Raw genomic sequence first — 19,698 nt, 5'->3', positions numbered from 1 at the left:
CCTGAACATCATCAACTGGAATGACTTTAGAGAGATCTCCAATACACTTACAGAGCATAGATACATGAAAGACTAGATGTACATACTCCAAGTTGGAAGGCAAGTCTAACTTATATGCTACTTGGCCTACTCTGCGCATAATCCTTTAAGGTCCAATGTACCGAGGGCTAAGATTTCATTTCTTACCAAATCTCATAACGCCTTTCATCGGTGATACCTTTAGGAATACCCAACCATATACCTGAAACTCCAAGTCTCGTTGTCGATTATCTGCATAAGACTTCTGACGACTCTGGGCTGCTAATAGCCTTTCCCTTATAAGCTTAATCTTCTTAACTTCCTGTTGTACCAACTCTGGTCCTACTAACTTAGTTTCCCCAATATCGAACCATCTGATAGGAGACCTATACTTTCGTCCATAAAGAGCTTCGTATGGAGCCATCTGAATGTTGGAATGATAACTATTATTATATGCAAACTCAATAAGTGGAAGATGATCATCCCAACTACCCCTGAAGTCCATCACACAAGCCCGTAGCATATCCTTCATTGTCTGAATAGTAAGCTCAGCCTGACCATCTATCTGGGGATGAAATGTTGTACTAAGACTTACCTGAGTCCCCAATCCTTTTTGGAAGGACCTCCAGAAATTAGCTGTAAACTGAGCACCTCTATCTGAGATAATTGATATAGGGACACCATGAAGTCGTACTATCTCCTTAATGTAAAGCCTTGCATAATTCTCTATTAAATACGTAGCCCAGTTAAGCAGAAAATAGGCTGATTTTGTAAGTCTATCAACAATAACCCATATAAAATCGAACTTACGTTGGGTGCGAGGTAAGCCTATGATGAAATCCATATTAATCACTTCCCAATTCCAAGACGGAATCTCTATAGCCTGCAATAATCCACCGGGTTTCTGATGCTCAATCTTAACCTATTGACAATTAGGGCACTGAACAACAAACTCTGATATATCCTTCTTCATTCCGTCCCACCAGTATATTCCCCTGATATCATGATACATCTTTGTCGCTCCTAGATGAATAGAATAACGAGAATAGTGAGCTTCTCCCAAAACCTGCTGGCACAACCCTACCACATTAGGAACACATAATCGACCTCGATATCTGAAGACTCCATCTCCTGTAATCTCAAATGGTGTCTTCCCCTTTTGACGGGTTGTAATTCTGTAGTGAGCTAGCACAAGATCTTCATACTGGCATTCCTTCACTTTAGTTACTAGAGAGGACGTTGTCGTGTCCTGAATAGTAACTATGTTACCACCTGAATCTAGTAATCGAACTCCAAGATTAGCTAGATAATGAATCTCACAAGTTATCTTACTCTTCTCTAGCTGTAAATATGATAGGCTATCCATAGATCTACGGCTGAGGGCGTCGGCTACTACATTCGCCTTCCCTGGATGGTATAAAATATCAACATCATAGTCTTTTAGTAGCTCCAACCATCACTTCTGATGTAAATTCAATTCCTTTTGCTTGAATATATACTGAAGGCACTTATGGTCCATATAGATATCAACATGAACACCATACAAATAGTGCCTCCACATCTTTAGTACATGCATCACCGCGGATAACTCTAAATCGTGGGTCGGGTAATTCTCCTAGTGGTTTCTTAGTTGTCTAGAAGCGTAAGCGACAACCTTACCATGTTGCATGAATACACAACCCAATCCAACCCCGAAGCATCACAATAGATAGCATAATCATCGGTCCCTTCTCGAAATGTCAGAACCGGTGCTGAAGTCATTATGTCCTTCAATGCATGGAAACTCCGCTCATAAGCATCAATCCACTGAAACTTAGTTGCCTTCTGAGTCATATTTGTCAATGGTGCTGAAAGAGAAGAAAAACCCTCTACAAATCTCCTGTAACAACCTGCCAAACCCAGGAAGCTACGAACCTCCGTCGGTGTCGTGGGTCTAGGCCAAGTCTTCACTGCCTCAATCTTCTTTGTATCAACTCGGATACCCTCATCTAAAATAATATGACCAAGGAAGGCTACAGAATTCAACCAGAATTCACATTTAGAGAATTTTGCATACAACTTCCTTTCTTGTAAAAATCTGAGTAAAGTACGTAAATGATCTGCATGCTCAGCCTCTGAATGGGAGTAAACCAAAATATCATCTATAAATACACTCGCAAACTAATCTAGAAGGGTCTGAACACACGGTTCATCAAGTCCATGAATATTGTTGGGGCATTGATCCATCCGAACGACATAACTCGAAACTCAAAGTGCCTGTATCTGGTTCTTAATGTTGTCTTCGGAATATCTTTCTCTTTAACCCTTACGTGATGGTAACCAGACCTCAAGTCTATCTTTGAAAAACACCTGGCACCCTGCAACTGATCAAATAAATCCTCAATTCTCAGAAGTGGGTACTTATTCTTGATCGTGGCCTTATTCAACTACCTGTAATCAATACACATCCGCAAGGAACCATCTTTATTTCTTACAAATAACACAGGTGCTCCTCACGGTGATGTACTGGGTCTAATAAAGATTTTTTCAAGCAAATCCCTCAGTTGTTATTTCAACTCTCTCAGCTCTATAGGTGCCATTCAATACGGAGGAATAGATATTGGATGGGTATCTGGTAATGTGTTAATAGCAAACTCAATCTCTCGTTCTGGCGAAAGGCCTCAAAGCTCATCGGGAAACTCATTAACCACCGGGATAGACTGAAGGGTCGGTGACTCTGCTTTCACATCCTGTACCTGAACTAAGTGATAAATATAGCCCTTTGTGATCATATTCCTTGCCTTGAGAGAGGAAATAAACCTAACTCTTGGTGATGCAGTATTACCTTTCCACTCCAGAATTGGCTCCCCTGGAAACTGGAACCGAAACATCTTTGATCTACCATCAACGCTAGCATAACAAGAAGCCAACCAATCCATACCCATTATAACATCAAATTCCACCATATCTAACTCAATCAGGTTTGCTACTATAGAATGACTATGAGCTACTACTATACAGTCTTTATATACCCGTCTAACTTTCACTGGATCCCCAACAGGTGTAGACACCTCAAAAGGTTTAATCGACTTAGGTTCTATCTCAAACTTACTAGCAACCAACGAAGTGACGTACCATAAGGTGGAACCTGGATCAATCAATGCATATACATCATATGAGGAGACTGATAATATACATGTAACAACATCAGGTGATGACTATTGATCATGTCGACCAGCTAATGTATAAATACGGTTCTGAGGATCACTCAAGCTAGATGCTCCACTTCTGCCTCTACCACGACCAGTTGGTGCCTGTGAACCTTTACCAGGGGGGCATACTGATGATGACGAACTGGCTACAGATCTCACTGACTGAACTATACCTGCACCACCTTTTATCGAACAATCTCTCATAACGTGGCCCGGATAACCATAAGTATAATAAACACCCAACCCTGCATGGCATTGCCCAGCATGCTGCTTACCACACTAAGCACATCATGGCAAGGGTGGCCTCATCTGAATTGATTTACCCCTTTACTGAGAACTAGAGGCTCTGAAACTCTGACTGGGCCTTAAATATGTGGAACAATCACATATCCTATCGGCAAACTGAGGGGGTGCACTAGCCGATGGCTGGGCTAGATACCTTGGGTACTGTTGTCGCTGACCACCTCAAAACTTAGTAGGAGGACCTGAAGATCTCGCTCTCTTACTCTGACCCCTATCATGCTCACGATCGCCCCTCTGCTTCTTCTTACGCTCCTCTACACCCTGAGCGTATGCCTAAATATGATAAATATCTATGTTTGGCTGAAGTGAGATTGATATACAGTCATTAAGCAGGTGCGGCTTCAACCCCATCATGAACCACTGAACCCAATCTTCCATATTAGCTGCAATAGGGGGAGCATACCTAGCCAAAGAATCAAACTGAACGTTGTACTCCCGAACACTCATATTACCCTGCCGGAGGGTCAAGAACCTATCAACTCTGGCCTGTCTAAGATCTGGTGGCAAATAATGACGAAGAAAAGCCTCTGTAAACTCTTGACATACTGTTGGAAGGGCATCCTCACCTCTAGACAACTCCCAAGACTCGTACCAATTAACTGTAACATCCCGAAGTCTATAGGAAGCTAGCTCAAATGACTCAGTCACAGTGGCCTTCATTACCCTCAAAGTTCTCTGCATCCTATCAAGAAATACCTGAGGGTCCTCATTTGGATCTGCTTCAGTGAATACGGGAGGGTCCAAATTATTGAAATCGTGAACCCTTGCATTGATGGCCCTATCTGCATGACCAATACCTACCTCCTGGTGTCGAGCTTGTGCAACCATTAATCGAGTCAATAGCTGAATAACATCTCTCATCTCCAGAACATGTTCATCTGGCTGAGGAACTGGGGGTACTGGGGCTGGCATTGGAGCTGGTGCCCCTCGGATCTCCTCCAAAGAGTGTAGGGTGTGTGAAGTATGAGATAGAGTCTCACTATGTGACTCTCCCCGAGCCCTGGTAACTCGTGGCGCTCGAATTGTAGTCTTATCATCCATGGACTTGCCCTTCTAGGTGGTTGTAGCCTTCTTGGGCATCGCTGAAAAACATAACATAACGTTAGGAAAATGAATTCTTATATCGCACGATCTAAGATAAGAAGGGAGGGTAATATCCTATATGTCCTGCAACTTCCTGTTTATAAGTGTGGTGCACAACACACTCATAAACAAGACTCTACTAGACATGGTCTGTAGATAACCCTAGGATGGAACTGCTCTTATACCACTTTTGTCACGACCCAAACTGATGGACATTGACGAGTGCCCGAGTTCTACTTACTGAATACCCCTAAGCATACATCTAAGATATAAATATGAAATATGTATAGGTTATGCATAGCATCTGCCCCTAAACTGCTGAATCATATGAATAACATACGTTAGGAAACATACTCAAAAGACATATATACATATACATGCGGAATACAGTAGGGCAAGCCGACAAGGCCACATACTATCCAACTATAGATGATTGTCTACAGACCTCTAATAGAGTGTAAAACTGTATAAAAGATGGAACTAGGCCCCGTCAAACCATTATATGTATACAAAGGTATCGTAACAAAACCCAATAGCAGCTCCGGATCAAATAGAGCACACCAACTCTCTCTGAGCTACGATCCTAAGGAGAGGGACCGCCAGCCTGTCTACCTGCAACTGCGGGCATGAAATGCATGCCCCCAGGCAATAGAGGTGTTAGTACGAATAATGTACCGAGTATGTAAGGCATAAAAATCAATATATAAAATTCATGAAAGAAACATGGAGTAAAGAACTCAACCTGTAAATATGAATAACTCTATGAATCATGAAAATATTTATAATGTCATGTACATGCGTATAAATGTCAAATCATGCATAGGTATATGCATGCATAACATCATCAAGCCTCCGAGGGCATCCCATCATATCATCTCAACCTTTGTGGGCGAAATCATAAGCGTATACCAGCTTATCAGGTGGAGGTACGTATATAATGCCATAACCTTTCCCCATACCCCATATATATATATACTATACGCGTATATAATGCCATCTGGTCATGGGTCAATATATATGTTTAAATAAATGCAATTCATAATGAAGTAAGTCAATAAGATCTCTCGGAATGTCATGAGACCCATGAACAGACGATATGATAGTAGGACATATGGAGAATCAAGAACATAGGTAACCCTAGTACTTCTAGGAATAGAATCATTCGTGAAAGTGGCATGCTTGCTCGTTTCGTTGTATCATATGGATCATACCAAAAGGAAAGAAGGGATAGCCTTAACATACCTGTATGATCTATTCCTTATTACTCAACCAAGCTCAACACAACTTCTTGCATCTACAACAAGTGAAATGATATTGCCGTTAACATATAATATTGTACCATCGTATTTGGCTAGTCGTATGGATTAAGGAAAATCGGGAAGCAACTCCCCTATTTTTAATACATCCCAAAAACCACTAAGGGTCATCAACAGCCCAACAAAAATAACTATAACCAACAATAGCAACAACAACAATATAATCCAATATGAGTTTCTCTGATTATCTTAACAATCATATTGAGCGGCCAGCTCATTTTTACTCATAACAAGATATAAATTGAATCCAAATCTTATTCCATAAATTATTTTACAACCTTCATAACATCATACGTATATGTACTATATTATTTCTAGTTCAAAACATCCACAAAATGCCTTCCAAAACAGCCTCATACGTCTAGCACCTTAATTTTTATCGTCAATCACTTGCTTTTCATCTTTTCTTATTCAATCAACTTAGTTAATACCTAGAAAAGCTTAACAACAGTAGCCACAACATTATTATTTCTCACAATTTCCAGCCACCACAAACCATATATTTAACCACAAAATAGTCCAACCAAAAAGACAACCATATCTCATGTTCTTTCAAGTGCTATCTTATGGTTTTTCACTCAAACAACATAAGATTAACCTTATGCACAATCAAGAAGATGTTACACATACCTTGCACAGTAGATACAACTCAAAACCCGATCTCAACCTAGCTCAAAATAGCCCTCAATCACACCACAACATCATAGAAGCATTCTCTTGTAGTCTTTAACACCTTCGATGATGATTTAAGTTGATTTTCCTTGAGTTTGGTTCTTGGGATCTTGGGATATGTTATGGAGGGTTTTGGAGAGCTTTTGGATGAAATTTGGGTGAGAAATGACCCGAAATGAGGCTGTAATATCTTTTAAAAGACGTAAGGTCGGTGGTCGTCTCAAGTGGGTCCCAACTGAGTTGCTTGCGCAGTCTCGTAAAAATATGGATATCTCTGAAAAGTTTAATACGTTGGAAACGAGACTCGTAGATCTTCAATCTGGTATATAATATGTGCCAAAAAGACCATATATAGCACACGAAATCGTTTTTCTCAAAAAGCTCTATTACAAGGCAAATCCTTAGTCGGTTTTTCCGCAACTTTAATTCGATTTTTTCCAAACTTTATATTTTCTATTAAACATCGTATATAGCCATATTATAACTTTAAATAACAAGTCTTATATTTATTACGTCACCTTGGGACACACAGGGTGTAACAGAAAGTTTGTTGAATCATATTCTCCGTTATATCGTTGTTGGGACATTACTTAACCATTATCTATAGTGTTCCCATATCTCGTGCAGTGGTTAATTCGGATCTTGCTTGAATGACAAAATCTCATCTCGAAGTGTAGCCATGCGCCCCGGAGAGAAGAACTTAGGAATGAACTTTTTCGCCAACTAATCTGAAGTGTTAATGGAATGGTTCGGGGGTCGAATCCACTGGGAGTTATAAGGGGTTTCAGGAGTATATATTTGAAGCAAGCGAATGAACTACCTAAAATTGTACTTCCATAATAGAGTTTTGATTTCTACTTCTACTATTACTCTAATGATTGCAAGGTAAAGCAAATAGACTAGAGATGAATATATTGAATGTTTTACCAAATAGTTTAATGGCCTAGGGATGTGACCATAACCTAGGTGTTTGCCTAATGGGATAAATACGTTAACACTTGTTTTGTTGACTAGGGTCTATTATAGCTCTCAACTCAACATTACCCACTCAATACCTCTCGGTCAAATAGTGGTTTTTCTCAATCTGGCATTCTCAAGTCCAAATGTGTATCAAGCAAAATAGTTGATATGAGCTCAAGTCAAGTTCTTACTATATCTAATTTGAACCCTTTAATTAGGCTAATCAATCTCTCAATTAACCCAATTCCTTGTTAGCCAAGTTATCCTAGACTAGGTCCCTCTTTCTCAAGTAGAGACTAAGTCAAATAGGCAGGCATGAGCCAACTTTTTTCCTTCTGCTTCGGAACACTAATGTTTTAGTCGGATTTAATCATGGGAGACTAAACTTCTAGCATTCATGCAATTTGCACAATTTCATTAGTTTCGGAAACACAATTAAGTACTTTCGGACTAAAACAAAAGCTAAAAGGTGCTAATAAGCAGTCAAAATCCCCACTTATCAGAATACACATTCTCATTGGGCCTACCAATAGCCTCTAAATCGATTTTGATCCTCCGAAATAGGTAGATAACCTCCAAAAAGTCCACAATAACTTATACATAACACATACAATCAACTGCCAACCTCTTAACATACATTCACCATCCGCAACCAAAGAATAATTTGCCTATGAAAATCCTCCTAGTCTTCAAATCCCTGTAATACAAGAATCTCCATGTCTGATCCCGACTCCACCACTCAAATGACTGACACGTCCCTCATACATAATCATCTCACGAGAATTACTTTCATAATTCTCCTGTTCCACATACAAAATCAAAACATCAGTAGTCGATCAACCAAGCGATTATCATAATAGCAGTCAAGCATCCGCAAGTCCAAATACAGTGTGCCTTCTGAAATATCCACCCCTCTCAGGTGATACCAAAGAGTGCCAACTTTCTTCTAAAGATCTAAAACTGTCCATGATGTCTAGAACTCATGACCTTTCCTTCAAAACTGAACTACAACCTTGTATATGCAAACCTTGATCCCACACATCGGACCGCATCTATCATGCCATCATATGAAAACACGATAATCTCATTATCAACTTTGAATCACAAGAAGGATACACACTTCATCCACCGGTAACCTTCCACTTTACCCTATCCAGGAGAAATTCACAACACGCAACAAACTCCTCCATGCCTGCAGAAAATATGTGACCCAAACTGTGGTCGAAATTATCGAGAATTCTTTGAAACCCGCTATCACAAAGCCAAGCCATCAAAATTGAATTCCTCTAACCTAACCAAGTCATGCAGATGGCCCAACCCAAGAGTATTGCCACAAAACATATGTAAGATTGTTGCACCGAAAGAACCGATAACTCTCATTACTATGTTGACCCAAACCAATACTTAGCTAACTCATTTCTTCGAATTACTCTCAACTTTCCTTCAATTTAACACTTCTCGTTGCCAGTGTACTACGATCCTTAACCCAAAGCTCACCACAAAAGATACTCGCATGAAACCATGTCGTCTCATAACCCATAAGCCATTGCATTCCCTCTTAAGCATCCAATAGTACCGCAGCTAGACTGCCCACTCTAAAGAGACCTTATATGAATTTGAAACTGCTTTTTTAACATTTCTGATACTTAAATATAGAATAATTAATAATACAAACATACTCCAAGTCTAGACACCAACCAAATGCAAATCTCAGATCTTAGCAATATACAAATTCGGGGACATCCTGAAATACCAAATGTGAATCTTGAACTCATTAGAACTATCTCAAAAGTCATCCACTCCGCTCTAATCTCCAATACATCGCCCAAACGAGTCGAACGACTTGTGCTCCATTAGCACACAAACACCTAAAGAAGTAACATTGCTTTTCAGCAACCGAGTAAATTACTTCTCCTAGCACACGACATCACCATGAATAACAAAACTAAATCGTTCCTAGATTTTCATATATCCATAAAGTGTAATACCTCATGCATCTAGAAATTTTCTTACTCGAGTCATCCTAGAAATCAACCTCTTCAAGTCATAAGAAATCCACAAGTATGCCTTATACCAAAAATAATATAACACATGAACATGCAATATGATCGTCGATAGGACACTCCCCCACTTGGCTCGAAGCCACAGAATATAACATATGATTACCCACAATACCCTTACTCCATCATTGTCATAATCTCGCACTATAATTTAACTAAATCCTTCATACACTCATGTAGTACCAGTCATAGAATACCTTAAATCTTCTTCTAAACGCATATCAATCCTCGTGACAGTTGTGCAGCCTTCCTCAAGAAATATGAACCAAATTGCATCACATACATCCCACAGGGTAGAAAGAAAACTCTTCACAGAAATATCATAAGTATCACACAACCTCAGAACATTGTGAAGGAGTTAACCTACCTGCTTAGCCTCAAACTGGCATCTCTCGATAACCCTATCATAGTCACAACTACTATGTAATCAATTAATCTTTCTGGTTCTGAACTCTTCAACAAGACATAAGAATATGCTTCACTTACAAATGAGCAACTGAAAGATCCTTAACACACTTGTAACTCAAGACTGTACAACACATCAAGACAGAAATCAAGCATCCCTAGTCCGTTCACATCCCAAGCAAAATTCTTCTTGTCACATCCGAACCATCTACGCAGATTCCTTAGTCACATAATACTCATTATATAGCTATCGAACCACTCACTGAGCCATTAATCCCACTCCTAGGGATACTACCAGACATATAAGTCCAAAAGTAGATACTCACACAACTGAAACTACCGAACCCAATCTGCGGTTTGAACCTGGCCCAGAGTCTTCTAGACTGGCCTATCTCCTCAACACAAAGAACACATCTCTCACCTCATCCTTGACATCTCAAGTCATTAATGCACAGTTGATACTGAGTGCTCAACATAACATTCGAGTGGATGGAAGGTATTCAAAGAGATACGCTTCAATATAAATCAATATCACACGATAAGGAAGGAAATATGGGAGGTTTCCTAGATGCCCTGTAGCCCATCAAAGATAGGTATGGACGTCATCATACCGATTCGCAAGACTCTACTAGAAACTTGCGCATGACTCGTAGAACCTATGAACCTAGAGCTCTAATACCAATTTGTCACGACTCAAAATCCACATAATTCTGATGGAACCTCACCCAACCCGCTAGGTGAGTCAAATAACAGTCAACACAATTCTAATAAAATTAATAATAAATTGATAAATGAAATAACTGAGAATTGATGGTACAAGTTATGAGCCACTAAAACTTAGATTTACAAGGTGGTGTGAAATAAATACAACATCTATTTGGAATATGCATAAACAGAATTTGAATCTAAAACCACCAAGGACGAGTGGTAACTATATCCAGAAAGTAGGTACATCTTCAGTGCCAACGCCCGTCATCCACAGCATCCCAACTCCAAGATCTGCACGCAAGGTGCATAAGTATAGTATGAGTACAACCGACCCTATGTACTCAGTAAGTATCATAACTAACCTCGGTGAGGTAATATAAGCAAGAATTATAAATAATACTCGATAATCACCTGTACAGTTCATAATTGTAACAAGTACAAAAAATAATATGATCAAGTCATGAGTCACAGATAAACAACCTTAGTGCATACAATAACTTACCAAGGATATTGCATATAAAGAAGATATGCAAATAAATCAAGTAAAGAACCAAGGGTATTTCAAGTAAAGATGAAATACAATAACCAAATCAAACATTGGCCAGTCTTTCCTCAGAAATACAATAATCGAACCAAACCTCTAAACAATTTTTTCTAAAGTCCACATCAACCAAAAACCTGTTGGCTTCTCACAATCCGTGTGTGCACCATCAAGAAGGAACATGAGATGCTGACTATAGGGAGTGGATCTATATCCACACACTACATGGATAACTCACGTGCTAATAATATCAATCGCATGAACAACTCACAGATTGCACGGACAACTCACATGTTAATAACAATATCTTTGATCCGCACGGACAAATCAAGTGCTAATAATATCAAGTGCACAGACAACTCACGTGCTCAATATGACAATCTATCTGACCTAGTCACATGATCTATATCACAATCCGCCTGGCGTGGTCACAGGCTCAAAATCACAATTCGCCTGATGTGGTCACAAGCTCAATCTCATAATCTGCCTAGCGTGGTCAGAGGCTCAATGTCACAATCCACCTGGTGTGGTCAAAGGCTCAATATCACATTCTGTTTCATACAGAAAGTGGATATACAAGAGTATATGTACATGATCAAAGAACATAAAATTTCATATCTGTGGACTATAAGTGACATGCTATGGTTTATAAATGTGCAAGGTGTGTTATCATAGCTCAAATCAGCAAATACATCACAAAAGTAGCAATTATTAGGTTAAATCAGGATTTTAACCTCTATGTAATCTCAGACATGGCTCGAATAGCTCACAACAGGGGTACAAATATAAGAATCGTCACAGTATGAAGCTTCGCAATCAATCCAAGGAATATCATAGCCTAAATACTACTCTGAGCAAGAAAAATATCTCGATGCATGCACATGGGATCAACCTGACACATGTGCGCCACCCATAGCATATAGCTATCACAAATAACTCAGGCAACTAATGCGTCAACCATGTTTAGTAAGATACTTACCTCAAGCAAGCCAAATCGATACTCTAGAAGCACCGTCACACATGAATCAACCTCTAAACGACTTGAAACTAGCCAAAAACAACTCAATAATATTAAATAATACTATATGAATCAAACCCGAATAATAAAGAACGAATCTTTAATGAAATACTCAAAGTCAACCAAAAGGTCAACCTCGATCCGTACTTCGGAAGATGACAAAACTCATAAATTTTGATAATCCATTCGAATATGACTCCAGCCATACTAGTTTCATTCAATTCCGACTCCGAATCGATATTCAAAACTCAAATATTCACGTTAGAAAAGTTTTTGACAAAAACCCTCAAATTGACTTTTAAATTCATCACTCAAATTCCAAAATCAAAGATGGAATCATGTGAAATAATAAATTCCGAGTCAAAACTATTTATCCCAATTCAAATAGTGAAATACGCTTCAAATATCACCCAATTCTGAGCTCTCAATCTCAAAATATGGTAAAATGAGTAAAACCCTCGAATATAACATCTTATAAGCACTGCCTAGTGGTACCCTACACGATCACGGTTGTACCATCGCGATCGCGATGCACAAAAAATACTCTGTGGCACAATGTTCTACTCGTTCGCGATGCTGACCACACGAATGTGATGCCCACAGATGCCAGCGCTCCGTGAATTCACCTTGGACAATGCCAATGCAAAGAAAATTTCACCAGCCCCCAGCTCTCCAGCATGAACTCGACCACAGTCTCCGAATGCTATGCTCAAGTCCCACAACCTTCGTGGATGAGACCCTCCACCCGCGAACGTGAATAAAAGAAACACTGTGCTCCATTCATAAACTATGCGATTGCGGTCCTCTTCTCGCGATCGAGAAGAACACTCCCAGCACCAAAAAAATCAAAGAAATCAACAGTGCAAACATGTGAGAAAATGGTCTGAAACCACCCCGAAATTCACCCGAGACCCTCAAAATCCCATCTAAACATACCAAAAAGTCCCAAAATATAAACCTAACCTGCTCGAAGCCTCAAATCACATATAATAACATCAAACGATGAATCACACATCAATTCAAGCTTAATAAACTCTTTCAAATTTCCAAATTTCTAACCTTACGTCGAACATGTCTAAACAACTCCGAATCACCTTAAATGTTGCACACAAGTTCCAAATAGCATAATGAACCTATTTCAACTCCCGAAATGACAATCTGAACCTGATAACATCGAAGTCAACTCCCGATCAAACCTATGAACTTTCCAAACATTCAAGTTGTCAACTTTCACCAATTAGAGCCAAAACCTTATAGAACCATCCGAATACAAATTCGAGCAAACAACTATCCAGACCTAACAGAGCCATCAAAACTCTAATCCAAGGTCAAATATACAAAAGTCAAACTTGGTCAATTCTTCCAACTTAAAGCTTCCTAGTTGAAAATGATTCTTCCAAGTTAATCCCAGACCAGTCGAAAACCAAAATCGACGAGACACGCAAGTCATAACACACCATATGAATCTACTCACTACCTCAAAACACCGAACTGAATGCAAATGCTCAAAACGACAGGTTGTGTCGTTACATTCTAGTGTGCTTCAGAGATTGGATAAGATTATAACGGCGAAATCAAGGACGTGAAGAGGTAGATGAACCAGAGGGTCAAGAAATTAGAGATATAATAGTTTATGGTTCTGATTCAAGCAATGTCGGAAATCAAGAACCTCGTGTTGACATGGAAGAACTTATAAAAATGATGCAAAGCAAGTGATGTACTCTTTCTTATTTTTTATAAATTTTTTAAACTTTTAATTTGGAAGTTCAAAAATAAAAAATTTAAAATAAAACTTGCAAGTTAATTTGATGTATTATTATACAATGAATGAAAAGCCTTTGAAGTTTTATCCTTACTTATTGGTATTATTAAGTAATTAAATATTACCACTTAATATTTTCAATTTTCAAATTTAACACTTTAAAGTTCAAAAGTGTAATTTTATGTCTTAAAAACTTATTTTATAATTTAGAAGTTTGTAAACACTTAAGTATCAATTACATTTATCAAGAAATCATAATACACTTTAAAAACACGGCCCGGCTCGAACCGGATAGGCCCAAAGCCAGACATGCCGACCTAAACCTGGAATTTTCTAGCCCACTACCAGCTCGGAATTCTCACCCAGTCCGGTCCGACCCGTCCGATAAACACCTTTGCTCAAAATGAAAAGTGATTTGCCTATATCAAAGTTCTCACAAAAAATAAGAACACAAGAAGATCGTGTTTGTCTCAATCTTAAGCGCTTCAATTAACAACTTCTAGACAAGAAAAAACAAAGGAAACAAAAAAAGCAATTTTCTTTCTTTCCACATCTCTTTGCAGTAAATTGTCTATTCTATAACTTTTCTGTTTCCGTCACGTCACCATGATATGATTCTCAATGTATTTGAGAACTACTTCTGAACAAAAGGAATTTAAAAATTGATTGGCTTGCAATCGAACAGAAAGGAGAGAATCATGCGTGCCATGGTTTTAGGTTTTTGGAGAAAAATGTTTGATAAAATTTAATCCTTCAATTGTGTGGTATAGGATGAAGTTGTAATTATTTGCAACTCTTCTATAATTCCAATCTTGTGTTCACCGAGATTAAATTAAAGATTGACCTGTAAGTTCAAATTAAACTGTTGCTAAACTCGCCGTACGTCTACTAGGGTAGCCAGTAGAGGAAGTTATACAAGAGGATCCAAAATAATACAAAATCACACCTGGGATTTGAACTTATGTCCTAAAACTATTTTGAACTTTCTTTGCCACTTTAATTAGTATAAATTTGCCTTCCGGGATTCAACCGTGTAAATTTATTTAAAAAAAAATATTTATGCTCTACTTGCACATTATAATTTTTCAACAAAAAGGATTCAGTCCAACCCCTTTCTTCAACTTAGCTACACCTCTGGATCTAGCCGAAACATATTTTCCGAAAGTAGTATACGTATTCTTTATTTGAAAAAAATGAAAAAAGACTAAAGATAAAAAGTGGAAAAGGAAAAGCGTAGAATGTGAAACAAAGTAGAGTAGTAAAATCTTTTTCTTTGTACAGAAAAGGCGATCAAAACAAGCTATGATAAACAGAGAAAAGATGTGGAAAAATCCTTTGAAATATTCGTTGAGTTTTTAAGGGAAAACAAAGAGAAGTGACATCCCTTTTGACTTTTAACTTTTACAGAACGATGTGCACCAAACGAAGAGTTTGCCAAGTTTGGTCTAATAAAGCTGACGTCTTCTGTCGTGCCACCATCTCCACCTATCAACCAAAAAAGCAATAGGAATAAAGCTAAGTCAAAAGACATTTAAAGATTTGATATGATCGTAACATATACATCCTTAAATAAAAGGGGGCTTGGTTGTTATTTACCAGTAGAAATCCCATCTGGGTCGGACTTTAGACATACGGTTTACGCCATGCGGGTAATCGGATACAGCCCGTTTTGTGTTTTGGAAAGCGCAGCAACCAATGGAGTAAATTCCAATGAGGAAAACGAGCATGACAATATTAAGAACAGATATCTTTTGCCAATCTCTTCTAACATCTTCAAGAACTCCAGCTTTGCAAGAGTCACATTCATAGCACAGCAAATTCGGGTCATTATTCCAACGGTAACAATCCGGGTCTTGTGACACTGTTGTCAATCCATAGTTGCATGCTGTTGGTGGCTTGCAACACCCTGACTGTGAAAATACATTAAAAAGATAAATTAGTGTATATCAAATAGAGATGCGTTTAAAGACGCAAAATAGTTAATAATATTTTAAGTAAAATATGGACACATTTTTGTACCTTTTTGGGTATAAGTCATATTTCATATTTTTTTCAAACCAAACTTCACCCAAAACAGATATTTAAATACATTTTCATCTTCAAACCAAACTTCACCTAAATCAGATTTTTCAGAATAAATTTGAGAATCTATGATCAAACGCCAGGTAAGTCACACAATTCCTTTTTTCTTTTTTTAAAGAAGTGAAGGACAAGGGCACTTTCAGAAACCATGTTTAATTTTAGATCACTAAGTTTTCATAAACCATATATTAGAATTAGACCACCAAATTTGTCAAATAATAAAGAAAAAACACATGTACAAGTTGTTGGTAATAAAAGAGTTACCTGGATAGGAGTCAAATCTTTGGTAAGATAATCATAGGGACTCCAAGTAATAACAGTAGCACAAGTCTTGGAACCTAAAATACAAGCCCTAATAGTCATCCAATATTGAGGATCCTTAATTCTCTTCTTCAACCATGTTGAGTAATTGTCAAGATGATACTCTTTGTACACTTTCCCAGGCACATCAACCACACCACCTTGGCTTGTTACCACAAAACCAAACACAGTTAACCCCATCAATGTTCCTATGAGGAACAACATGACAAAAAGATATAGCCAAAGTGCCCATGCAACATGGAAACAAGCTCCTATGAAACCAGCCAATGAAACTATGAGGATTATGAAACCTAGAAACAAGAGTGGTGTTTGGAGGAATTTTTCACATGTTGTACTGCTCCTTGCCATCCATAATCCAGCTCCTATGATTGGAATTGATGCTAACAGTGTGAAAAGATTCAAGAAACCTATCACTGTGTTGCTGAATCTATACATGTTCTTTTAGCTACTTAATTCACTAGCTTCTAAGTTTCTCTTTAGTGTGTGTGTGTGTGTTTTTGAAGGAATGTCTTAGTGAGTTATTTGTACGTGGGGGTTGGTGGGTTTCTTTATGGTGTTGGGTTTTTCTTTCTTGTGCTGGCTTGTTCAGCTTTCCGTATTAGCTTTAATTTCAAGGGGAGGCAAATTGTTTCAAATAGAAGAACCTTATGGACGTGAGTATATATGAACATCCGTTTATTACTTTACGGGGAATAAGGAATATTTTTATTTGGATAACAGTGACTGACCAAGATTTGCATTTCTTAGCTATGAAGTAAATCTCACATAATGTAGTGGTAAATACTTGATAAAATTGTCACATTCTATGTTTGAAGAATCTGCCCTCAGAGACATTGAAAAAGTTCGAACACATAGGAGTAATGGTGAAATTTTTTGTTAATGGTGTTTATGACATATATAAATACTTGATAAAATTGTCACATTCTATGTTTGAAGAATCTGCCCTCAGAGACATTGAAAAAGTTCGAACACATAGGAGTAATGGTGAAATTTTTTGTTAATGGTGTTTATGACATATAATAAATATATATATATATATATATATATATATATATATATATATATATATATTATTAGCTATGAACTTTATATAATTTATCACTAAATCGTTCATAGCTAACAGAATATTTTGATAATCTATCGATAATATGTCGCTAAGTAGGATTAACGATGAACTTTACTGTTTAGCTACAGAATTTGTTCATCTCTAATTCATGCTACCTATATATTTTTGTATAATTTGACAATACTTTAACAAATGTGTAGCAAAATCAAAAATTATTTATAAATTTGTTTGACCAGCTTATTAGCTTACCCAAACACCCTTTTGACCGCAGGGGCGGATTTATAGCCCCAATCATGGGGCACGTGAACCCATGGTCTTACCATCAAACTATGTATTTTATGTAAGTATTTTCTATAACTAGTCTAATATTATTTGTTGGCACCCATACTCCAAAAATATTAAATGGTGCATTTGGCTGAATATTGGATTATTTACCCTAAGGAATAAGGATCGATTCTCATTTAATACTTTTTTTCGACTTTTTTTAGTGGTGCACCCATGTTTAAGAATTTCTAGATCCGTCTTGACCGGGCATGCACGCATTCCTAAAGAGGAAAGTACAATACTTGATCAAAAATTCAGTTTTCTTTCAAGGAAAGGCAGAGCTAGTATATAAATTAGTTTGATTATACTAATCCATTACGAAAGATATATAATCATCTTATTAATAAATGTAATAATCGAACGCCATATACTCCAAAAAGTTATCACAGACAAAAAAAAGAGTATATAAATGTCTAAGGTCGATCATTTTTAGTTCCTTTATTACTAAGTAACTAAACGAGGAGCTAGGAAGTAGGCATCAAATTCACTCAAATTGCTCAAAGCAAGGAAAGCATAAGGGACCATTCAGTCAATTCAAAAATTAAAAGCTAGTAATAAGGGCCCCCATTATTGCCTCCTTTTTAAAAGCATAATGAGAAGAAGAATTAGCCTACGTATTTTTGTATATATCCAAGTGAAGTGGGAATGGAATAATTCAAAAATAAATCTCTCTTATCTTCTCTTTGCCTTTGTTTTCAGATTCTGGTTCTCTTTTTCAGCTCCACTAATTCTTAGGGCCCATATTGTCGTAGAGAATTGTTTTTAGGTAGTACTATATATTAAGCTTTTCTATAGTTTAGTCAAGTAAGCGTACTCAAGGCTGCAAATGGTGGATAACCTTTTTAGATATTTAAATTTTAAAATAGATATTCTTTTAAGCTTTTGATACTAAAGATGCTTTCCGTCTATTTCCTAACACCACCAAGTGTTTTATTATGTTCATCGACGAATGTAGTTAGGTAGTTGCAAATTTTTCAATCTTTTAAGTTCGAGCCTGAAGAAAACACAGTAGAAAGTATTTATTATTAGGGGCTACCCAACACATGTAGATCATATTTTATAAGGTTCAAATTTGGATGTAAAAGAATCCAAAACTTTAACCTATAATGTTCAAATGCTAAATTTATCTCTGATCCAGCGTGAATCCATATATTAGTCAAGCCAGTCATGAATTTTGGGTACATGATATATACTTAAAGCGAAAAAAAGTATTTCAATATGATATTGCAGCATCGTTATATGGGTGAAATGGTACTAAGGTAATGTCCTATTTCATCACGAAAGTAAAAGCTATAAAGTAAACGAGTATTCAAGTCCTAGTAGAATGTTCCTACTAATCAACTATTGGTTCATCCGACGAACCGAAGAAACAAAGAAGATTCTATTATCTACAATCGGCGATCTATATAAATATGTATTTGACTAATCATGCAAATTAGAGCTATTGTCAAATGTATAAGATCGTGCATGACAACTTATGGAGTATATATCTTCTGAAACATTGTTTGATTATATACAGGGACGGATCTACCTTATGAGGTAGGGGTATTACGGCACCCGTTCGCTTCGCTAAAATTCTTACTATGTACATAATATCTCTGTGAAGAAACGTATATATGGATAGAGTGGCACCTAGAAATCACAAAGTAAAAGTGGGTGTCATTGGTTCAGTTGAGCCATAGGCCTCACCTTTTTTCCTTCTTTTTCGGCTCTTTCTCTCCTTTTATTACTTGCTAAGTCTCTCTTCTTCATTTTTTTTAAACTTTCGGTCCTCGTTTTGTTTCTATCATTATACCTTACTTTATGAACAATTATTTTCTATAGGTAATTTGAATTGATTTTAATTAGCATATAATTTTTTTATTTTT

At 37.4% G+C, this 19,698-nt stretch overlaps 2 protein-coding genes across 2 annotated transcripts; both read right to left on the bottom strand.

Moving 5' to 3' along the window:
• Nucleotides 1-940: 940 nt before the first annotated feature.
• Nucleotides 941-4,553, bottom strand: LOC138892782 (uncharacterized). Its single transcript, XM_070176520.1, has 6 exons — nucleotides 3,833-4,553; nucleotides 3,251-3,454; nucleotides 2,843-3,145; nucleotides 1,933-2,030; nucleotides 1,678-1,842; nucleotides 941-1,360 (listed from the first exon to the last, which is right to left on the bottom strand). Exons 1-6 carry the CDS (start codon nucleotides 4,551-4,553, stop codon nucleotides 941-943), a joined length of 1,911 nt encoding a protein of 636 aa, XP_070032621.1.
• A 10,740-nt stretch (nucleotides 4,554-15,293) lies between these two features.
• Nucleotides 15,294-17,076, bottom strand: LOC104111124 (tetraspanin-6). Its single transcript, XM_009620736.4, has 3 exons — nucleotides 16,384-17,076; nucleotides 15,634-15,947; nucleotides 15,294-15,522 (listed from the first exon to the last, which is right to left on the bottom strand). Exons 1-3 carry the CDS (start codon nucleotides 16,873-16,875, stop codon nucleotides 15,483-15,485), a joined length of 846 nt encoding a protein of 281 aa, XP_009619031.1. The 5' UTR covers nucleotides 16,876-17,076; the 3' UTR covers nucleotides 15,294-15,482.
• Nucleotides 17,077-19,698: the final 2,622 nt, after the last annotated feature.

This window comes from Nicotiana tomentosiformis, chromosome 5 (genome assembly GCF_000390325.3).
Source record: "Nicotiana tomentosiformis chromosome 5, ASM39032v3, whole genome shotgun sequence".
Taxonomy (NCBI): domain Eukaryota; kingdom Viridiplantae; phylum Streptophyta; class Magnoliopsida; order Solanales; family Solanaceae; genus Nicotiana; species Nicotiana tomentosiformis.
The sequence above is the reverse complement of the archived record's forward strand: the minus strand, read 5'-3'. Positions and strand labels throughout refer to the sequence as shown.